General features: G+C 59.0%; 1 protein-coding gene across 1 annotated transcript; it reads left to right on the forward strand.

Moving 5' to 3' along the window:
* On the forward strand, positions 1 to 22,849 carry IFNGR2 (interferon gamma receptor 2). Its single transcript, XM_059686349.1, has 7 exons — positions 1 to 201; positions 4,939 to 5,071; positions 8,463 to 8,680; positions 15,964 to 16,112; positions 19,946 to 20,105; positions 20,435 to 20,592; positions 22,139 to 22,849. The coding sequence occupies exons 1-7, from the start codon at positions 135 to 137 to the stop codon at positions 22,289 to 22,291; spliced, it is 1,038 nt and encodes a 345-aa protein (XP_059542332.1). The 5' UTR covers positions 1 to 134; the 3' UTR covers positions 22,292 to 22,849.
* Positions 22,850 to 23,271: the final 422 nt, after the last annotated feature.

Genomic DNA, 23,271 nt, shown 5'->3' on the forward strand with positions numbered 1-23,271 from the left:
GGGGAAGAAGCGGGCCCGCCTCCTGCGCTCCCAGGGCCGCCGCGGCGACCTCAGCGGCTCGGCGGACCCGGTGCCGGTGCCGGTGCCGGGCCCACCCTGAGCCATCGCCGAGCCCGCGGCCGAGAGCCCGGGCCATGCGGCCGCCGCTGCTGTGGCCGCTGCTGCTGCTGCTGCTGCACCTCCGCGCCGCGGCCCCGGCAGGTAAGCGGCCTCCGGCCCACGGAGCAGCGCCGCGGCGGGGGCCCGGCGGGGGCGGCGGCGCGGGGAGCCGGGGATCGGGCGGCGGCGGGGAGCCGGGGATCGGGCGGCGGCGCGGGGAGCCGGGGATCGGGCGGGGCGGGGAGCCGGGGATCGGGCGGCGGCGGGGAGCCGGGGATCGGGCGGCGGCGCGGGGAGCCGGGGATCGGGCGGCGGCGGGGAGCCGGGGATCGGGCGGCGGCGCGGGGAGCCGGGGATCGGGCGGGGCGGGGGGCCCGGGGATCGGGCGGCGGCGGGGAGCCGGGGATCGGGCGGGGGCGCGGGGAGCCGGGGATCGGGCGGGGCGGGGAGCCGGGGAGGGGGGCGGCGGCGCGGGGAGCCGGGGATCGGGCGGCGCGGGGAGCCGGGGATCGGGCGGCGGCGCGGGGAGCCGGGGATCGGGCGGCGGCGCGGGGAGCCGGGGATCGGGCGGCGGCGCGGGGAGCCGGGGATCGGGCGGGGCGGGGGGCCCGGGGATCGGGCGGGGGCGCGGGGAGCCGGGGAGGGGGGCGGACCAGCCGCGGACGGAGGAGCCGAGGACCGAGACTGCGCAGCGCCTCCAGCCGCTCTAAGTGAACAAAGGAGGCCGGGGCTGGGCCGGGGCTGGGTCCTGGCTCTTCCCCAGCGACGCCCGGCCCGGCGGCCTCCCCGGGGCCCGAGTGGGAGGGGCGACCCAGGCCGCCGGCCGCGCGTCGGGAGTGGGTGTGAGGCCCCGATGGCCGCTGGCCCAGGGTCAGGTCGATGGGGCAGCTCCCCGAAATACCGGACCCCGAGTGGCGTTGTGTTGGGGTGGGGCAGCGGAGCCCCTCCGGGGCAGCCCCCAGGCCTCGCCCTCACGGCCGCTCTAAGACCAGAGGGGACAGCGGCAGGTGCGGGCGGGAGTGTGGGTTTTGCTGGTTCTTTCCGCGGGAGAGGCAGGTGCCAGGGGGGGCCCCACTCGGAAAGTCTGAAGGTTACTCTCTCGCCAGCAGCCCTCGCGAGGGCCTTGCATTCCGAGCCCGGAGAGGAGCCCGGCCCAGGACTGCCCGGGCCTCCTTCAGAGGAGGGTTGGGGTTGGCAGAACGCCGGGAATGAACCCATTCATGGAGCGGGCGATGGGCCCCGGCGGGGCCTGTGCGCCCAGAGGTGAGGGAGGTAGTGGAAGCGGCAGCCTGGCCTTGCAGTGATTGCAGAGTGATGCCCACACTTGTCCACGATTCACACGTGTCCTTTGGTAACCGTGAGGTTGTGCTATGGTCAGAGGGGGAAATAAGAGCAGCCCACGCCGGTGTGGCTCAGTGGATAGAGCGTTGGCCTGCGGACAGAAGGGTCCCGGGTTCGATTCCGGTCAAGGGCACAGGCCTGGGTTGTGGGCTCCATCCTCAGTGTGGGGCGTGCAGAAGGCAGCTGATCAATGATTCTCTCTCTCTCCCTCTCCCTTTCTCTGAAATCAATAAAAATATATATATAAAAAAAATAAAAAAGAGAGTATTGGAAACACATTTTTTAAAGGGAGACTTCTACTGTCTCCCCCTTGGAGTTGTTTCAGGGATAATGTATGTCAAATATTGGCCCCGACCCGATTTGTCGTGACCCTTTAAGGCAAGGGTGGGGAACGTCCAGCCCACGGACCATAAAAGGCCCAGGAAACCGCCGGGTCTGGCCCTGCCCAAGCAACGAAGGTGGGACTTGAAATGCAGTAAATGTAGGAGGTGTTTTCAGAGCAACATAAACTTACATTGAGCCAGTCTCTTAGCGAATGGTGCCGGAAATAAGCAAATGGCCCTTGGCAAAGCAAGGTCCCCACCCCGCTGTAAGTGGCGGCCAGTTGCTTTGGTTAGAAAACTAATGGACAGCATTAAACGCACTCGGCCAGCCGGCTCCTGAGTGAGGCGATTGCTACGGCGCCGCAGCAGCGAGGCTCTGTGTGCCCTGCCGGAGCGGCTGCCGCATTTCCCGTGGGTCGCTCCCGGCGCCCACACTTTCCGCAGGGGAAACGCCTGGGGTGTCGGGGCCACAGTAACCGATGGTGATGACCCCCATTGTGGGGCCGCTCTCCTGGGCAGCCAGGGCCGCGGCTGCACATACATCCTCTTTCTTAATTTCCCAGCCCTTCTTTCGAAGCGGGCAGCAGCCCCAGTGTCCTCCCAAAGAGACCAAGCCGCCCTTTTCTGGAAGAGGCCAGTGGTCAGCGCACATAAGCTGACGCCGGGGTCTGCTGAGGGAGCCACTTCCCGCTCCCGCCGGGGACTCGGGCTTCATTCTGACCTCTGGCCTGCAGGGTGCTGGGGCGGGCTCACCGACGGTCATGATCCGTAGTCACCATGTGGCTCACGGATGTCAAGAGCCTGAAGGGTCTTCAGTTGTCAAGATTAAATAGTTTTAATGATAATTGTACTTTATTATCTGTGTGTGATGTGTGTTAAACTGAGCCCGGCCGGCCTGGCTCAGTGGTTGAGCGTCAACCTATGAACCAGGAGGTCACGGTTTGATTCCCGGTCAGGACACAGGCCCGGTTGTGGGCTCGATCCCTAGTGTGGGGCGTGCAGGAGGCAGCCGATCAGTGATTCTCTCATCGTTGATGTTTCTCTCTCTCCCCTTCCTCTCTGACATCAATACAAACATTTAAAAAACAAAACACTACTGTTGAGACCCAGGATAGCCTCTTTTTTTCTTTTTCTTTTTCTTTTTTGTTAATCCTCTTCAGAGGATATTTTTCCATTGATTTTTAGAGAGAAACTTTGACGTGAGAGCGAGACATCAGTTGGTTGCCTCCCGCACGCGCCCAGACCCGGAACCCTTGGTGCCTGGGCCGCCAGCGCGGCAGTGACCTCGGACTGGAGTGTGCTGACAGTGGGTGTGAGCCCAGATGGTCACTTTTCTAGGGTCAGAGCGATGCGGGAAGGAGGCCACGCAGGCTGAACACAGGGAGTGAGGCGGCCCGGGGCTGGGCGGGCCGGCGGTCAATGAGACAGGCCGGTACTTCCCTGGAAACGCGCGCTCTCCTCTGAATGTGGTGAGGGGCTTTGCACCCCAGGAGCAAAACTGGGTCCCTCCGCACCCCTCAGACGCAGCGGGGGAGAGCGGAGGCTTCCCGGGCCCTGGCCCCTCTGTACCGCTGCCCCCTCATCCTCCAACCCCCCCCCCCCCCCCCCCCCGCTCTGGGCCTCCCCTCTTAGCTGACTGTCTAGATAGGGGCGTCGGGGCGCCGGGGAAGCCGAGGGAGGGGCTGTCTGCTGGCTCCTGGGGCGGAGGGGGACAGGCAGAAGCATGGCGCCCGAGATGTCTGGGGACGGTTCCTCTCCAGGGCAAAGGGGACTCCACAGATGTGGTCGCATTAAAGGTCCCGGGAGGGGCGGACCTGGAGCGCTGGGCTCCCTGGGCCCCGTAGGCTCACAAGGGGTTTGGAAGGTGGGAGAGGGCGGCGAGCAGGGCCAGCCGGGTGGCAGCACGCGGCTGGCACAGGGCGAGGCCCTTCCTCCCCGCGAACCCCAGCGGGAACCGGCCCCGCACCTCGCCCCTCGCGGCCTGTGTCAAGCCTCGGCCTCCGGAGCTGAGCGCACAGTCTGGGCGCTGGTGGCGATGGGTTTCAGCATCCATGGGAAAGGGGAGAGGCAGCGCCCGGGGTCTGAGAGTCTGCGATGGGGGTGGGCTCACCCCGCTGCTCAGCAGGGGTCACAGCAAGCGGGGTTGGGGGGGGCTGCCTGGAGGGCAGGAGGCCTGGTGTGAATTGGGACATGTGTTGCTGGTTCAGTCAGAGGAGGCTCTTAGCCTTGGAGACGAATGTGTAAACAGGAGGGCAGGGCCCTGGACGTTTGGCTCAGTGGATAGAGCATCAGCCTGGGGACTGACGGGTTGTGGGGGGTGCAGGAGGCAGCTAATCCAAGATTCTCATCATTGAAGTTTCGCTCTCTCTCTTCCTCTCCCTTCCTCTGAGGTCAATAAAAATATGTCTATACTAATAAAAGGGTAATATGATAATTAGACCGGGAGATCTTCCAGATGTCCTTCTGGACAAAGCCATGGTGGCCAGGCCGAGGCAGAAGCAGTTGGGGGTGATCAGGCCGGCAGGGAGGAGGCAGTTGGAGGCAAGCAGGCTGGTGGGAGGAGGGTGGTTGGGGGCGATCAAGCTGGTGGTGGGGGCAGTTGGGGGCGATCAGGCCGGTGGTGGGGGCAGTTGGGGGCAATCAGGCCGGTGGTGGGGGCAGTTGGGGATGAGAAGGCCAGCGGGCAGAGTGGTTAGGTGCGATCAGGCAGGCAGGCAGGTGAGCGGTTAGGAGCCAGCGTTCCCAGATTGCGAGAGGGCAGTCAGACATCCTCCAAGGGGTCCCAGATTGGAGAGGGTGCAGGCCGGATCCCCACTCTGTGCACAAATTTTAGTTTTTTAATAAAAGAAACGGAGGCGCGCTGGCAGGTTACCTGTGCAGTCACACACTCGCAGGGACAGGCAGGCGTTCCGGGCCGGCCAGACTCCTAGCCCAGGGCCTGCGCGGAGGGAAGGCAGCCCTGCACCCACTTCCCCAGGGACCGTGTCGGCGGTGCCATCTCTAGTCACAGTGGAGAGGGGCAGCCAGGGCGATCAGGCGATGCCGTTTCTAAGCTGGGATGAACCGGAGCTGTGTGAGCGCTTCCACGGCGTGCGTTTCAATGTTTGTGACTGATTTTTCTCCTTTGCCTCCTTTCCTCCCCCCCTCCCTCCTCCTGTGCTGGGGCCCTTTCAAGACTCACCCTCCCAGCTGCCTGCCCCTCGGAACCCGAAGATCTGGCTCTACAACACAGAGCAGGTCCTGAGCTGGGAGCCGGGGTCGCGGAGCCACGAGGTGGGACCGGTGGTGTACCAGGTGCAGTTCAAATAGTAAGTGATGTTTCTGGGGGGCTGGGGGGCTGGGGGGGCTGCGGGCCCCCGGCCACCGCGTCTCGCCCCTGGGCAGGACTGTAAGCCAGCCCGCGGGAGCACAGCTTCCTCTCGGGCTGCTGGCCCTGCAAGGACAGAGGTCCCCACCTCCCACTCACCGAGAACCCCGCCGTCTGAGCACGCGGCTTCTCAGGGTGGTGGAGGTGGTGCGTCGGTTTCGGGGAATGGAAAGGCAAACGCAAGTCCTCAGTTGTCACTTGTAAGTGAACACTATTGGCTGAGCCCTTTTACGGGACCAGATACACCTACGTGAACGGAACGGTCCCGCCCCGGGTGCGTGGGAAGGGGGTGGCGGGTACAGTGTGGGGGCAGCTCACCAGCCCTCGGAGAGGAATCCTCCTGTCCATTCAGAGCTACAGACATGTCCGCATGCTTGACCCTGGGCAGATGATACAGCCACCGCTCCCCACCTCCACCGTGCGGGGGCGGGGGGGGGGTATGACACCTGTGTTCGTGAAGATAGACGCCGAAGTACCGAAGTATGTATTCATAGCCATTCACAGAAGAGTGGCAAATTGGGTCATAGGAGCGTGGAGCTGAACATCGGGCAACCGCTGAAAAGGATAATTGTGTGGGTAACAGTTGCATCTGTGTAGTATTTGGAATGTGTCTGTGGTCCCACCAGGCAGAGACCCTGCGGGAAAGGTGTTAGAGGAGTGGGTTTCCAGATGATTTCTTCTTCATCTTTAAATGTCCACTGCAAAAATATCTGCTCGCCCTGGCTGGTTTGACTCAGTGGATAGATCGTCAGCCTGCGGACTGAAGGGTCCTGGTTCTGTTCTGGTCAAAGGCACAGGCCAGGGTTGGGGACGTGCCGGAGGCAGCCAATCAGTGATTCTCTCTCATCATTGATGTTTCTGTCTCTCTCTCCCTTCCTCTCTGAAATCAATGAAAATATATTTACAAAAAATATCTGCTTAAAAACAGATTCTAAATTGGGGTTTAAGTTTATCTCTGAATCATATTTATCCCTCAAGGAATTATATATATTACCAACATGATCATCCTGTATAATAAAAGGCCAGAGACCATAGCGGCGTAACGACCGATCGACCAGTCGCTATGAGGTGCATTGATCACCTCTTGGTCCCTCTCCCCGGCCCACAGGCTTCGATCGCTGAATGGTGAACGGGGAACCACGGGGAACCGGGTTGGGTGGCAGTGGGCGGGACTGGGGACTGGCGAGCGGGCGGAAGATGGCCCTGATGGCAGGCGAGGCCTAGGGGCCCTACCCGTGCACGGTTTCGTGCACTGGGCCTCTAGTTTCTAATAAATGGACCAGCCACTGGGACCAACAGCATTACCTGCAGGGCCCGTTGGGAATGAAACAGTGAGACCTGTGTTCAAAGGTGACAGCAGAGCTTCAAGCCCAGTGTCCCCCAAAGGTGGGCTCTGTGCCTTGCCGGCGTCAGGCCAGAAGCTGCCCTACCCGATGGTTAGGAAACATTGTATCCTAGGGCTCAACAAGGTTTCAGCAAGGGGCAGTCCCAGCTGACTTCCTGACTAGAAGTCCTTACCTTGAACGCGGAAGTACACTTGTGGGTTGACCAAGTGAGTGCTTGTAAATATTAGGGGGAAAAAAATTATATATATATATATATATATATACACACACACACACACACACACACACACACACACCAGAGGCCCAGTGCACGAAAATTTGTGCACTCGGGGGGGTCCCTCAACCCGCCTGCACCCTCTTGGAGTCCGGAAGCCCTCAGGGGATGTCCAACTGACAGCTTAGGCCCACTCACCCTGGGGAATGGGCCTAAGCTGCAGTCTGGCCTCCCTCTGTGGGAGGCGACCAGTGGGCCGATTGGGGATGGCCAGCGAGTGGCTGGCCTGGGCCCACCCCTGATCATCCCTCTGCCACCTCTGGTCATTGCCACCCCCTGATCGCTATCCCCTCCCTCTGTCCATTGGCACTTGCCTTGGCTGGCCTGGCGTTGCCCGCTCACCAGCCCCGCCCCCCACCAACCGGTCATTCCGCTGTTTGGTCGATTTGCATATTTCACTTTTATTATATAGGATTATCCTCACCGAGGATGTGTATTGATTTTTTAGTTTTAGAGAGAGGGGAAGGGAGAGAAAGAGGAACATCGATATGAGAGAGAAATATCAATCAGTTGCTGCTTCCTGTACACACCCCAACTGGGGATTAAACACGAAACTCGGTTATGTGCCCTGACGGGGAATCAAACCTGCAACCTTTTGGTATACAGGATGCCGCTCCAGCCCGCGGAGCCACCTGGCCAGGGCTGTGAGAATATGTTCTAAGAGCTTCTGACAGTTGCCTGGTATAGACCACCTTATCTCACCTTGCCTTCTTTTTGGAAAGCATTTTGTAGGAAATCCTCAGATTATAGAGGCTGGTTTTGGAAACAGAAACAAAGGCGGGGATGACTGTGCATGCCCCTGTTCGGAAAGGTTAGGGGCCTCTAAAAACTCACACAGGCTGTTTTGTTTGTTTGTTTTTAATATGTTTTTATTGATTTCAGAGAGGAAGGGAGAGGGAGAGAGAGAGAGAAACATCAGTGATGAGAGAGAATCATTGATCGGCCGCCTCTCGCATGCTCCCTACTGCGGATCGAGACTGCAACCCGGGCATGTGCCCTTGACCAGAATCGAACCCGGGACCCTTCAGTCCGCAGGCCGGCGCTCTATCCACTGGGCCACACCTTCTAGGCTGCTTTTGTTTTCAGTTGCAAATTCAATGAAGAGAAAGGGCTTTGCTTTTCCTTTGTTTTAGATACTTTAACGTGTTTGGGATATTTCAGTTACACTAATAATTTAATTTTGAGGCCTTTCTATAATTATGAGCGGAAACCACCCACATGCCTGTCAAAAGATGAGTGGACCAACAAGACGTCGTGTGCTCCTACGAGGGGATGTCACCGGACCATTATTCAGCCATTAGAAGGGCTGACCTACTGACACGTGCTGCAACATATGTCACGCTCGAAAACATGCTAAGTGTAACATGCTAAGTGAAAAGAGCTTCTCACAAAAGATGACACAGTGTATGACCCCATTTATAGGAAATGTCCCGAACAGGCGAGTCCGTAGAGACAGGAGTAGGTCGGTGGTTGCCTAGGGCCTGGGGCTGGGGAGGTGGGGGTGACTGCTAACGGGCACCGGGCTCAGGGGGAGGTGAAACCTTCTGAGAGGGATGGTGCGCCGGTGGTCCACCCTGCTGGATACGCGGAAAGTCACTGAGTTACACACTTTAAGCGGGAAAACGTACGGCCTGTGGTCACACTCAGCCCCGAGGAGGGTTATGCGCCGCCGAGAAGCGATTCTGGGACCTGAGCTCTGTTTGTCGTTCCAGCCCCAGCAGCCGCGAGTGGTCCGACGTCACTGTAAGCAGCGTCGGGGTGAACTGTTCGAAGATCTCGGTGACCGAGTGTGACTTCACCCCCACCAGCTTGTCCCAGGGTTTCCTGCGCTACTTCAACGTCTCCCTGCGCGTCCGGGCCGAGCTGCCGGGGCTGCCGGGGCACGCCTCCGCCTGGGCCTCGGTGCCCTGGTTCCAGCACTACCGCAACGGTGAGCCCGGGCTGCCCGTCGGCGGTCCCCTCGGTCCCGCTCCACCAGGCCGTGTCTGGGTCCCACCTCTCACCCTGAACCGCCAGCAGAGAGGCGGGCGCACGGCACACCCAGGTCCTGGCTGTGATGCGCAAACCCGGGCCTGGCCGCCCGCCTGGTGCTCAGGGCCTGCGACTTGCTTAGGCCAGGGCCTGGCAAACTACTGCCCGCAGGCCAAGCCCGGCCCGCCGCCTGTCTTTATAAATAAAGTTTTATTGCTCCGCAGCCACACCGGCTTCTAGCTGGCTGCCTTAGCTGCCTTAGCTGCATCGGGACGTCTGGCCTGCAAAGCTGGGGTTTGCCCGGGCCTTTACTGAAAGGTGTGCTGGCCTCGTCCCATGGGTCCTGGCGTGTGGGCGGCTCGGTCTCCCTCCCCTGACCTGGCACAGCTTCCTTTATGTTCTAGAAAGACTTTAATTCTGCATGGGCCGTGGGGTCACCTCCTGTGGCTGCTCTGCCATCTGGTGGACACGGTGACGTCCATGCTGCCTGGTGTGTAGTCGCTCAGGACAGGGCCACTGCTGTCCACAGCCAGTCCGGTGGTCAGCGCCGAGCAAAGGCCCCGGGCCCTCAGGAGACGGCTTGTCAGTTGGTGTCAGAATCCAGGCCGGGGACGCCCCGCAGAAGGGCAGGTCTTCGGGCGCAGACGTGGCAGCAATTAAGTGCTTGGTCAGGGCTGGTTCCCAGACCCCACGCCTCTCCCGTGGGTAAGTCATGGAAAAGTCTAGAGTCAGCGGTTCTCAACCTGTGGGTCGCGACCCCTTTGGGGGTCAAACGACCCTTTCACAGGGGTAGCCTAAGACCATCGGAAAACACATACATAATTACATATTGTTTTTGTGATGAATCCCTTGCTTTAATTATGTTCAGTTTGTAACAATGAAATTGGGGGTCACCACAGCATGAGGAGCTGTATTAAAGGGTCGCGGCGTTAGGAAGGTTGAGAACCACTGGGCTAGAGACTGCCTTGCGGAGGGTGCCCGACAGCGGGGGCCCCAGCCATTGCTCTGAAAAAGGGAAGCTGGGGCCCGGTGGTATAGCTCAGCTGTTGAGCATCGACCCAGAACCAAGAGGTCACCAGTTCGATTCCCAGTCAGGGCACATGCCAGGGTTGTAGGCTTGATCCCCTGCGGGGGACATGCAGGAGGCAGCCAGTCCATGATATTTCTCTCCCACTGATGTTTCTATCTCTCCTTCTCCCTTCCCCTCTCTCTAAAATCAATAAAAAACATATTTAAAAAATAAGTAAATAAAAATAAAAGGGAAGCTGGTAGCAGCACCTGCGAGCAGGGTCCGTGAGTGAGCTGTCGCTCACGGCCGTTGCCACCTCCTCTCGCCCGCAGCGGGCCAGCCCGCCCTGGCCCTGCCCCTGCCCCTGCCCCTGCCCCTGTCCCGTCAGGATCGGCTCCTCCAGCAGAGCAGGTGCTCAGAGGTGCAGGGGAAGCCCGTAGGGACTAGTGACTCGGCATAGAGAGGAGGGTGCTGACCATACGTCCCACCCCCCAGGGGAGCGCGTAGGGCAAGGGGAGTCGGGCCACTGTCATGAACACAGCCTCGCGCAGCACTGTGATCGTCTGTGTGTGTGATGTCTGCATGTGTGGTGTCTGCCTGTATGATGTCTGCATGTGTGACATCTGCATGTGTGTCTGCATGTGTGGTGTCTGCCTGTATGATGTCTGCATGTGTGACGTCTGCATAAGCAGCCTCTTTGAGCTTGGAGGGCCAGACCTGCACTGTTCCCAGAGTTCATTTGGTTAATTGTACATTTTATTTCTTGTTAATCCTCACCTGAGGATATTTTTTCCATCGCTTTTTCAGAGAGTTGGGGGGGGGGGGGGGAGAGCGACATCAATTGGTTGCCTCCCACATGCACCCACAACCCAGGTGTGTGCCCTTGACTGGGAATCAAATCCCAAGACCCTTTGGTGTGCCACCGGGGCTCTAATCACTGAGCAGCGCTGGCCAGATTGCAGTTTAAATGCTTGCTTGATAGTGTTGCCATTCGTTTATAGCACCATGAGTCACGGCCTGGCTGGCCTGTGAAGTGCATGAAAAGCCTTGACAAGTAGACTTTGGTGGTAATATTTCTCAGTGATGATATTTCGGCATTGGATCCTGATAAGCTGGGAGACAAGTGGATTTGAAGGCGCGTGCAGTTACATAACAAGATGTGCACAGTAGGGAAGGGCCACGAGGTCTTTTCCCGTCGCATGAAAATGACCTTGGTTAGCCTTCCTCTCGGCTTCTCTGTCTGCCAGGAGCCTGGCGGGATTGCAGTGGCAGCGTGGCCCTGGCTGGCACACCGCCTGTCAGCCGGAACGGCCCGCAGCCCCGATCGGCAGCCGTGCCCCCGGGCTCTGCTGAGCACAGTGGTTCTGGGAACTGGGCCGGAACTCCGGGCGGTATTCTTGTGGAGTGAGGATAAGAGGTAGTGCTCTAGCCGGGTTGGCTCAGTGGATAGATAGGGCGTCAGCCTGAGGACTGAAGGGTCCCTGGGCTCAATTCCGGTCAAGGGCACGTACCTCGGTTGCAGGCTGGATCCCCAGTCCCAGTCAGGGGCAGGAGGCAACCAATGGATGTGTCTCTCTCACACTGATGTTCCTCTCTGTCTTTCCCCCTCCCTTCCACTCTCTCTAAAAAATCAATGGAAGAATATCCTCGTGTGAGGATTAACAACAACAACAAAATCTATCTCTATATAAAACGCCAGCTACCGTAATGGCCAGAATGGCACAGAACTACACAGCCTCTCGCCCAGGCGGGCCCCGCCCCCCAGGGAGTGGTTAGGGGCGCCCCTAGGCAACGCATAGGATGCGAGTTGGATGGGGGAAAGTTGAAATGGGGGGAAGGTCTTCAGGGTCTGGGGGTTGCGGTGATCGGCCGGTGTAGGTGTGGAATGTGCTGGGGAAGGAGGAGGAAGATCCGATTGGAAACGGCCCAGCACAGTACCTTTCTCACTGCGAACCAGGACGTGGACCGAATGGGCGGTTGTTTCACGAGTGCGGTTGTTTCACGAGTGCGCTTGGGACCCACGTGTTCACGGCAGCGGCAGTCCTCCCGAAACTTCACTGATTCCAAGTAGCAAACAGCCATCAACGCCAAAACAGAAAAATCCTCTCCCACTGGAGGCCCTGGACGTTGCAACACGACCGAAGGAAACACCACTTAAGGAGGAGCTAGAGAAACCCGAAGTGTGCAACCAGAGGATTGTGGGATTGTGGAGGACGCCTGGGCGCCCAGAGGATTGTGGGATTGTGGAGGACGCCTGGGCGCCTAGAGGATTGTGGGATTGTGGAGGACGCCTGGGCGCCCAGAGGATTGTGGGATTGTGGAGGACGCCTGGGCGCCTAGAGGATTGTGGGATTGTGGGATTGTGGAGGACGCCTAGGCGCCCAGAGGATTGTGGGATTGTGGAGGACGCCTGGGCGCCCAGAGGATTGTGGGATTGTGGAGGACGCCTGGGCGCCTAGAGGATTGTGGGATTGTGGAGGACGCCTGGGCGCCCACCGCTAGAACGTGAGCCTGTTACTGCGCATGTGCATAGTCGGCCCTCTAGGCCTCGGTCTCGCCGTATTTGGATGTGACTTCTGGTGGGAAATTGTGTCGATTGAGGTTTGCCGTTGCCTGTGGGGAGGAAGCTCAGAATTAAAGGTTTTGTTTGTCCCCTTGGTTTGAAGCGGAGGACAGGCCGCGAGTAGGCCCGGCGCTAGGAGGACACACGCACCCCCAGGAGCCCAGAGGAAGCGCATTGCAATCGAAGCCTTCAGTGAGACCATCCAGATCGTGGAAGAGCAGGGCCGGACTCCAGAGAGGTGCAGCCAGGAGGACCTGGAGCGCTTGGCTGAGGGCAGCGAGAAGAGATGCGGAGGGTCCTGCTGAGCTCAGAAGGGCGCAAGTCTCGCATCACTGGGATCCACGAGAGCCGCACGGAGCGGGAGCAGGAGCTGCGCGCACAGGCCTTGGACAACCGGGAGATCGATCAGCGCCTGAACAGCCCGGAGCCAGACCTCGTGCAGCTGTGCACGATCCGAGACCAGGACCGGGTGTGGCTCAGGAAGGCGCCCGGCAGAAGAAAACCAACGAGTGCTCGGGAATCACAAAGGAGCCTGAAGCCCAGTCTGCGCTGATGAGGATGAGGGTGCCCTCCCCCACCGTGAGGGGCGAACCTGGCATGTGGGCACGATCCACCGCGCGCAGGACGAGGAAATGCTGGACGGCAGGCGGGAGGGCACCTTCCTCATCCCCGAGAGCAGCCTGCGGGCCGCTGTGCCTGCTCGGTGGGGGTGGACGGCGATGCCAAGCACTGTGTCATCTACCGCTCGGCCGCTGGCTTGGGTTCTGCGAGCCCTACAGCCTGTCCGGGTCTCTGCAGGAGCGGGTGTGGCATTACCAGCACCCTCCCTTGTGCAACCAACGAGGCACTTACCGTCACACTGCACATCCCGTGTGAGCCCCGCCCCCACCCCCACCCCCAGCCCGCTGACTCATACAGAGGACTCCATCTTTCTATCTGTCTCTGTGAATCTTTCTCTGTCTCAATCTCTCTCTTGCTTTCTCTGAGTCTCTCTTCCTGTCACGCTTTCTATCCCCATCTCTGTCCTCTCTGTCTCTCCTAGTCTCCGTACCTCTGAGTCTCTGTTAGAGGAGCATACCTCCTCCAGCCCTGTAAATATTTCTCTCCTTTCCGCGTCCAGCGTGGCTAGAGAGCGGCCTGATCCTGAGTAGGGGCTGCTGGGGATTGAGAAAATGAAAGAAAGAGACAGAGATAGAAGGAAAAAGCTGGGGCGGGGTGGGACAGCTGTCCTCTGATGGAGATGCAGTGACCCAGAGCCAAGACAACATTTTTATTTTATACAGCAACATACCAGGAAGTTTTACTAAAGCCCAAGACAAAGGAGATTATGTGCATTCTTGTGGCTTCTTTGTAATCGTCACTTCTGGCTGAGCGTGGATAATTGTGTTTGTTCCTGGTGCTTGGCTGGATTTACCCACCCCCTGGCACCTGGGCTGAAGGTCAGGCTGACAACACACCTGCCTCTGGCAAGGTGTGTTTCCAGGACGTGGCTATGCCAACGCCACTGGATTCAGCTGACAATAATTAAAGAAATGCTCATGTGCCTTCCCAGGTGCTCTCTACACTCCCCATGCCCCCTGTCCTCATGGGCACTGCCCTCCCCTGGCTCTGGCTGCCCCAACCCGTTCCTACAGTTCCCCCGAGGTCCCCCTGCCTGTACCTGCCATATTTACAAAGGCCCCTGGGGTGCTCAGCCCCAGCCTGGTGCCCTGATTTTTAAGCCATAGACCTGGGGTCAGGGCAGGAAGAAGGCAGGAAGGAACTTGGCTGGGCCACTTCCAAGAACCTCAGCTGTGACATTTGGGGCCGGCGGGCCCCGCCCCACAGACTCAACTTCTGCCCCCAACCCTGACTGAAGTGAAACCCGCCGGTTCCCCCCATGGAGCTGCTGCCCAGAAGCCCTCCTCCCCCAAAGCAAAATGATTAACAATAACCTCAAGGGCCGTAGCCGGTGTGGCTCAGTGGAGAGAGCGTCGGCCTGCGGACTGAAGGGTCCCGGGTTCGATTCCGGTCAAGGGCATGTGCCTGGGTTGCGGGCACATCCCCAGTGGGGGGTGTGCCGGAGGCGGCTGATAGATGTTTCTCTCTCATCGATGTTTCTGACTCTATCCCTCTCCCTTCCTCTCTGTAAAGAATCAATAAAATATATATTTTTAAAAAATAATAAAATAATAACCTCAGGAGCGGGGCCTGCCTGACCCCCGGTTTCCCAGGACCGAGGTGCTGCAGGGGCTGCCAGGCCAGGCGAGAGCACCAGTGCCCACGGCACCTCTGCTCGACGCAGTCCCAGGCGTCCAGATCATTCTCCCTGATCGTGTCGGGTTCGATTTTGTTTCCTTGACTGTGAACCCATTTTCTCCTCTTTTGGGACAAGAGGCCTGGTTTTCTATGCTGCCATGGACTCCCCTCCTGCCTGCCCAGCTAGGCCGGCCGGTGGGTTTTGTATGGTACGTTGATACTGATGTGGATATAAGACACTGAACCCAAAAAAGGAAAATGGGACAGTGACAAATAAGAAACCTTGGAGTCAGCGAAGGGCAGTTTGTCCAGACTGTTGAGAGCTGAGAATTAGAGTTTAATTGGGATAGAACTCCTGCTAACGGCACCTGCTGCCTGGAATCTGAGCTCTCCGCTTCTAGGTTTTCCAGTTCCAGTGTTTGGAGGCGGCCTATTAAACACCCCTGGCTGGAGAGTGTTTGTGCAGAAGCCATGAGTATTAGGTGTTTGCTGTGTTCACCAGGCTTAGCTCTCTGTAAGGAATGTTAAACGCCTCATGTTCTCAAGAAGCTTGACTTTTAAAATAAAAAATAAAGAAGAGCCAAAACCGGTTTGGCTCAGTGGATAGAGCGTCCGCCTGTGGACTGAAAGGTCCCAGGTTCGATTCCGGTCAAGGGCATGTACTTGGGTTGCGGGCACGTCCCCAGTAGGGGATGTGCAGGAGGCAGCTGATCGATGTTTCTCTCTCATCGATGTTTCTAACTCTCTATCTCTCTCCCTTCCTCTCTGTGGAAAATCAATAAAATATATTAAAAAATAATAATAATAAAGAAGAAATATAAACATTAAAAATAAAGAAGCAGCTTGAGTTTTAGTGGCAAAATCAGGCAGGCGGGCGGGCAGTGGCAGGCGGGCAGTTAGGGGTGATCAGGCAGGCAGGCGGGCAGTTAGGAGCTAGTGGTCCCGGGGACATGCCCTGAAAGCTTCCAGATTGCGAGAGGGTGCAGGGTGAGCTGAGGCTCCCTCCCCCCCCCCCTCCCCGTGCACAAATCTCGTGCACCGGGCCTCTAGTAATAAAATAAAAAGATGAGAGGTACTGGTTCTTGCAGCTTTTAAGCCAAGGAGGCTCATGTGCCTGCCCGACGTGGGTCTCGGCCGCTGGCACCTGAGTGTCTCCTGGGGGACCAGAGAGACTCGGCCTGGGCGGCCGTGTGGGCAGCACGGACCCCTCCCCTGGAGCTGCTCCCCACCCTGCAGCCTCGCAGTGGGACTCGTGCCGGAGCAGCCTCCGGTGTCTCGTGAGCCCGAATGCTACCGGGTTGCATGTGTAAATGGCTGTGTGTGTGCGCACAGGCCATATGTATAACATTGAATACATGCACGCGTTACGTGTAATACAGTATGGCGTGTACACACTAACATAGTTTTGTTTCTGTTGGTGATTCTGTTTCAGTGACCATCGGGCCTCCAGGACACGTCTGGGTGACCCCCGGAGAAGGCTCCCTGGTCATCAAGCTGTCCCCGCCCTTCAACATCGCCGACCCCTCCATGGTTACGTTTCTGTATTACGTCCATTACTGGGAAAAGGCCAGAAACCCACAGGCAAGCGCATTTTTAAATGTTTTTATTTTCTTTGCTTGGAGTTTCTGATACAGGAAAAGGAAGTAGATGTTAAAATGGCAAGGACAGCCCCGGCTGGTGTGGCTCAGTGGATAGAGTGTTGGCCTGCAGATCATTCTGGGTTCGACTCTGGTCAAGGGCACATACCTGGGTTGCAGGCTCCTCCCCGGCCCAGGCCCTGGTCGGGGTGCATGCAGGAGGCAGCCAATCGATGTGTTTCTCTCGCATCGATGTTTCTCTCTCTCTTTCCCTCTCTCTTCCACTTTCTCTAAAAATCAGTGGGAAAATATCCTCAGGTGAGGATTAGAAAAGAAAATGGACGAGGACCGACTGCCCCGGGTCTCCTTAGCCTGAGACCTGAGCCGGCTCTGCTCCGCCTCCTGCCGGCCTCTTTCTCCCCTCCCTCGGGGGCTCCCTTCCGCACGCCACTGGGGGTCCCTCTGTCCCTCTGTCCCCCTCCCGTCCCCGGGGCCCAGGCTTTGCCGACACAGGGCTTGTGGCGCCTCTGCCACGCTCTGGAGTTTGGAGAAGGTTCTAGTGGGTCAGTCTCTACAAGGAATCCACCACGCCAGCCCCAGGTTTAATGGTTTAAGTTCCTCTGGTTTGAACGGTTTGCGGAGAGGCGCCTGTGAGCAGGCGAGGAGTCCGCTGGGAGGAGAGAGCGGCCTGGGGAGGAGGGGCAGTAGGAGTGAGCGGGCGGGACCCACTGGAGAACGGGACATGTGTGGACCCGTCAGAAGCTCACGTGATGAGGGACTGGGGCAGGGATTCTGTGGACAGAGCGGTCGGACCGGAGGGCCTGGTCCCTGCTAGGCGGTGCCGGCGGAGGACAGCTCTGTCATCTCACCCGGGGCCTGGCTGCCACGGCGCATGTAATGAGGTTCCTTGTCTGTGAGCGTCACGGTTTCCTAGTTTCAGCGTTACCATAATCTTACAGTAAGAGCTGGGTGGATCAAGAGCTTTCCTCGCGTCTGGCACGGGCAGGCGTCTTAGATGCATCGTCTCATTTCACCTTCCCACTGACCTGCTACACAGAGAGGAGCCAGAGGTTCGGGCTGCCCGGGGCCAGCAGCTCCCAGCCGCAGTGCAGGGTGATCGCCGGCCTCAGGCCTGTTCGGGGGGCCAGCCGCTCCCAGCCGCAGTGCAGGGCGCCCGCCGGCATCAGGCCTGTTCGGGGGGGGCGAGCAGCTCCCAGCCCCAGTGCAGGGTGCCCGCCGGCATCGGGCCTGTTGGGGCGGGGGGGCGCCAGCAGCTCCCAGCCGCAGTGCAGGGCGCCCGCCGGCCTCGGACCCTGCTCTTGCGCAGCTTTTCTCCCATGTCATTCACACTTGCCCTCCTCGTCCTGGCTTTGTGGTGCGTCACCGGGGAGGCAAACCCCACTAAGAACAGGCTCGGGGCACACGGGGAAGCAGAAGGGCATCGTTACCCAGACCCGCGGTCAGGATCTGGCCCTGGGATCCAGAAGGCCTGGAAATGCAGGCGGGAGAGGTGGTGCGGGAGCCGGGCGCCCTGACCACGTTTCTTCTCCGGGAGAGCGTGCCTCTCGCCGCAGTGTGGCTGCCGTCTGCCCTTGCACTTGTCGTGTAGGCTGGAGCCTCTGGCTGCCCTCCACGCATCAGGCCCTGCAGGCGAATTGCTGTGGGCACCGCGGGGCGGGCAGGGCTGCCCGTGCTGAGGACTCGGCCTCCAGGAACGCACACCAGGCTCCTGTGGCAGCGCCCACGCTCCCGCCACCTGCAGCAGGTCCGTTGCTGGCCCCTCGGGCTGCAGTTCCTCGGGTGTGGAGGGAAGTGGCTGCGTGGGAACCGGGGGCCACGCCCTCTCCCCCTCCAACCAGAGCACAAGGCTGGAGAGCTGAGAGGACCCCAAAGCCACCAGCCCCTCCAGCCCGGTGTGGGTCTGCTGGGGTCCCGAAGAGCTGCCCAGACCCGCTCCGGGGCTCCCGGGACTCGGCGCAGCTGTGCCCGGGCCGTGATGCATCCCCGAGGAAGGACACGCGGCAGGGCCAGCAGGGGGAGTGGTGGCTGCCCTGCCCAGGGGGAAGCAGGCACAGTGTCTGGAGTCCTGTCCCCATAGGACCCACTTAGTTCCTCGTCACAACCAGGGTGCCGGCGTGTGCAGTGTCTGCGGGGAAGCTCATGGGGACCTGTGCCAGGGTTTCTGGGGCTGGTGCTGCCGGCATCCTCTCCCTGGCACGTGCCAGAGCAGACTGCCGGCAGGAAGCAGCTGTCCAGCGTGAAACCTTGTCCACGCCTCCCTGATCGGTGTGGGGTCGGGGCAGGGCGCACCGAGCACCAGCCAGGGCCAGCCATGCGGGCAGCAGGCCTGTCCTCGGGCAGCGGCCTCTGGCCTGAATGCCAGCTCTTGTCTGCACCCGTGGTTCTAAGTTTGAGGAACGCCAGCCTGGCTGCTGAAAGAACCCTAAAGGGATTCTGTCCTTGAAAGTGCTGTATGTGGCATCCGAAGCAGTTGCTCCCTGTGCCCTGGCAGTCCATGAGCATTAACCTGAAGAAAATGGAATTAAAATCACCTGTCGCCCTTCTACTCCTAAATGATACCGTTACTTTGCATCTTTTAAAATGAGAGCGTGTTCTAGGCACGATGGAATAACCTGCTTTTTCAGTCAGCGCCATAGCAGCTCCTCTCCCGGGCCTGGGCCGTGTCACCCCCATTTCAGAGGCCGCCGTGTGTTCTGCTGTGTCTCACAGCCAGAGGGCAGCCAGCGGCTGAAGGAGCCCCTGTGGCCACCAGGCGTCCTTTCCTCCTTTCCCTGCGGAGCGGACAGCCTTGTCTGGGACCAGGTGTGGAGGCCTGAGGGCGGCGGCCTGGGGGGCAGGGGCAGCAGCCAGATCCTCTGAGACGGGGTCCAGCTGTTAGCCGGTTACATAAATAGCTAAGGTCATTTTCACCAAAACTACAAGAGATCAGCACGTTTTAGGTAAAATTGGACGCAGGTTGCAACTAAAGGCACATTTCTTCCCAGAATGGTTTTTTCTCTGTGACTAACTCAGAGTATCCAGTTAGATTAACCACCGGCTACAGAACGCCCCTTTTAAAGGAGAAAATGGCGTTCCGGGACCTGGGAAGCTCCCGTGTGGACCCCCGTTGCTGGGTTGGTGAGTCTTTGATGGGCCTGGAGGCCTCGGGGTCTGAAGCAGCCCTGAAGCCGGGGCACCTGTCCTCAGGCCCGGGCGCTGTCACAGGGAGCTGTGCGCCTCGCGGCGAATGGCCGGCTGACTCCGCACCTGCCCGCGTGCCTCTGCCAGTTCCTGCCCGGGGCTGGGTGCCCTTAAAGGACAGTTAGAGTGCTCTCTGCGCCAGACTAACACCAGCTCTTACTTTGCTCGCTGAGCTTCACAAAAGAAGCGGTGTCTTTAGACGGATAACGGGGTATTTAAAGCCAGAACACCTGGGTTTTCTAGCCACCGTGTCATATAAACAAACATCTAAATATCAACTCGTGATAAACACAACTCCACACATCATTTGCTTTTTCTCATCTTGGAAATTGAAAAATAAGAAGGTGGAGTTAAAACATTCTCCTTGGGATTGTGTACTTGAGTCAACTTATAAGGCAAAATGTTTTTTAGCAAATTTGCTCTTAAAAATCTCTTAAATTGCTCACAAAGTAAAATCCCAATAAAGCTGATTTTACCTCCAAAAAAACCAGCCTGCCCCCTGCAGGCCGGGGAGCGCTCAGAACCGCACGCCTTGCTCTTCGGTGTCCTCACCATGAGGTTAAGGAACGACCCAGCAGGGGACCATGGCTGCCCGTCTGTCGGGGCGCTCACTGGGTTGTCGGGGCTCCTCCGCAGGTGAAAGGCCCCTTCAGGGACAGCTCCATCGTGCTGCGGGACCTGCAGCCCCTGAGCGAGTACTGCCTCCAGGTCAAGGCCCACCTGCTCTGGAAGTCCCAGGACCTGAGCAGGCCCGGGCGCTTAAGCAACGTGTCTTGTCACGAGACATCAGCAGACGGTAAGATGTGCCTTCTGGGGCCCTTTCTGAGCTGTGAAAAGGATGCCCCTAAAATAGTGAAATTGGGGGGGCACGGATTAGGGGAAGGGCGATAGAAGGGGGAGAGCCAGAGGGGAGGGGAGCGAGCTGGTGCTGAGGGCTGTCAGCAGCCACGCCCCCTGCCTTGGCTTGGCTTGGGGCTGCCTCACTAGCTACTGAATGAGCATGTGGGGCGGGGAGGGCCCCTGGGACAGGGAGGGCCCCTGGGACAGGGACTTGTGTGCAGGAGAAGATGACCCCATGTTTGTGTCACGGGGCCGGTCCTCTCGGTCACCGCGTGTCCTCTTCAGCCTCCACCAAGCTGCAGCGAGTGGTCCTGGTCGCCGTGGCCACCTTCCTGTCGCTGGCCGGGCTGGCGGGCGCCTGCGTCTTCCTGATCCTGAGGTTCCGGGGCCTGATCAAGTACTGGTTCCACTCCCCGCCCGGCATCCCGGCGCAGATAGAAGAGGTACGTGCGCGCCAGTGGGAGGCGGGACGGGTGGGGACGACCAGGGACAGAGATGAGAGAAGAGGTGCGGGCTCTGTACTGCGTGCCAGCAGCCTATTCACAACAGCCCCTGGGGCGGGGGGTGGGGTATAAACACGTGACACACGCACACAATAGAACACCGCTCCGCCTTGGAGAGCTCTGACCCCACTGCGGCATGGACGGGCCTGGAGGGGCCTGGAGGGGCCTGGAGGGCATCGGGCCAGTGAGCTGAGCCAGCCAATCACAGAAAGACGAAAACCACGTGACTCCTGGCGTGAGGCACTTCAGGTCCTCAAGTTCACAGACAGTGGAGAAGAGTGGGTGCCAGGGCTGGGAGGGGGATGGCGAGATCGTGTTCAGTGGGGACAGCGTGTCTGTTTTGTAAAATGGAAGTTACTGAGATGGAGGGGAGCGGTGGTTGCACAACAATGTCAGTGTACTCGACACTGCTAAGCTATACGCTTAAAGATGGTGCGGTGATCGCTTTTATGTCATGTGTATATTACCACAATTTAAAAAAACTTAATGGCACCGGGTCAGCCAAAACGGCGACCTGGCCAAGAGTTGGAGGCAGGAGGCCTTCTCTCAGGCAACACAGCGCCCTGTGCTTTCTGGGGGACGCTGGGGGGCCTGGCTGGGACGGGAGCAGCAGGGACAGCAGTCGAGGAAGGAGTGTGCGTTTTGGGGCAGACGTGTGCACTGGGGGTTTTTCTAGAGTGAACGCACCCAGAGCTGTGAGCACAAGGCTTTGCACACCAGGCTCAAGGGTGTTACTAGTATGGCAAAGGCCTGCAACAGAGAGGCTGGGGGCTCTTGAGGAAGTCTTGTTTCCCTGCACAGCCCCAGCCCCCGAGGCTCTGGGAGGCGGCCGGGCCCTCTGAGGTCGGTCGGGACGTGTAGGGTAGAAGCTGATGGATACGTCCGAGTATTTGCTTCCGGGCGGCCAGCGAGCCTGCTCTCCCGTCGCCGACCGAGAGGTCCCGCGTGCTCCTTCGCTGGGAACCAGTCCGCGACCTGCTAGGCCAGTGATGGCGAACCTTCTGAGCTCGGCGTGTCAGCATTTTGAAAAACCCTAACTTAACTCTGGTGCCGTGTCACATATAGAATTTTTTTGATATTTGCAACCATAGTAAAAGAAAGACTTACATTTTTGATATTTATTTTATATATTTAAATGCCATTGAACAAAGATAAATCAACCAAAAAAATGAGTTCGCTTGTCACCTCTGACACGCGTGTCATAGGTTCGCCATCACTGTGCTAGGATGAGTCCCCACAACGCGCCCAGTGCAGTGGGCGGCCCGGCCTGTCCTGAGAGAGACCCCCCTGGTCACCATCAGGGTCTGACCGGTCAGAGCGGCCAGGCGGGCGCGGGCGAGTGGTGCTCAGGGTGTGGAAGTGGTCCCTCGGGGGCAGAATAGAAGTGGACCTGAGGAACACGCGACGGGGCCGACTGAGACTAGAGCCCGAGGTCTGGGGTGTCGAGCTGGTAAACTCATGACGGTGTCGTGTCCACCTCTCCCAGTATTTAAAGGACCCGGCTCAGCACATGCTGGAGGCCCTGGACCAGGACAGCCCGGCCGAGGACGATGCCTGGGAATCGGTGTCTGAAGTCTCGTCTTCAGAGCAGGAGCAGAGGGTGCTCTCCAGAGCAGAGGGCGCTCCCACAACACTTTGACCCAAAGCGCTGTCGGCCCAGCCTGCGGGAGCTGGAGCGGGACCCCGAGCCACGCCACCCGGCCTGCGGGAGCTGGGGCGGGACTGAGCCCAGCCGCTCACCTGCTCCTGTCAGGACTTGCCAAGCCCAGGACTCCAGGTCCCCACTGTGGGCAGGGCCACCGGCCTGGGGGTACAAGTGCGCCTTGTTGGGGAAGACACGCTTACTTTTTTCTTTAAGAATTTTCTAATCGTACGATTTTACGAATGATTCTACAGAGATATCCCCCCAAAATGGTTTCTCTTAAACACTAAAAAGGCCTGTCATTCCTTGTTGGCAAGTGGCCCTGGCGCTCTGGTGAGCTCCCCGTCGGACCCGCAGGCAGGAGCCGGGCCGCTCCTGGACGCCACAGGTCCGTCGCCTGTCCGTCACCGCCCCGCTGGCCCAGCAGGGACCCTGAGTGCCTTCACAGCCAGCCCCCGGCTTAAAGCGGAATTAATCCTGTAAATATTTTCCTAGTAATTTAAGCGTTTTTTTTCAACCTCAAAATAAAAGACTGTATAGTTAACGTTTTAAAAAGTCTATGTGAGCGTTCCTGCTCCACGTTGCCTTCTTATTTTGGCCTATTTTCTGAGTTTCACGCTTTTTAAATAACCGCACCTGGACTTCGGTCTCCAAGCACACCCAGCAGAGTGGCGAGACTCCACGTGGGCCACTGGGCTCCTTGAAAAGGTGTCACGGGCCTTTCAGAAGCTGTGTCACCTCCGTTTCATGTGATGGTCACGTGGGCTGACCATGGCGGGCAGTGGGCAGCAGGGCGAACCGGCTGGTGGCAGTGCCCGTGCCCGCGGGCATGCGCATCTCCTGACTGTGGGAGTGCTGACGGCTCCGTCGCTCCGAGCACATGGGTTAAACTCGTTCCTCTGACTCAGCGTTTAGGAGGTGGATGTGTAGCTTCGCACACACACACACCCGCACGCACACACACCCATACACACCAC

The sequence above is a fragment of the Myotis daubentonii genome, chromosome 3 (assembly GCF_963259705.1).
Source record: "Myotis daubentonii chromosome 3, mMyoDau2.1, whole genome shotgun sequence".
NCBI lineage: Eukaryota > Metazoa > Chordata > Mammalia > Chiroptera > Vespertilionidae > Myotis > Myotis daubentonii.

Excerpts from the sequence above, each read along its gene's own strand:
- IFNGR2 (XM_059686349.1), top strand. The coding sequence starts at position 135 with ATGCGGCCGCCGCTGCTGTGGCCGCTGCTGCTGCTGCTGCTGCACCTC. Across the intron at positions 8,681-15,963 it reads GTTCCAGCACTACCGCAACG|TGACCATCGGGCCTCCAGGA; the intron begins GTGAGCCCGGGC and ends ATTCTGTTTCAG. Across the intron at positions 20,106-20,434 it reads TCACGAGACATCAGCAGACG|CCTCCACCAAGCTGCAGCGA; the intron begins GTAAGATGTGCC and ends TGTCCTCTTCAG.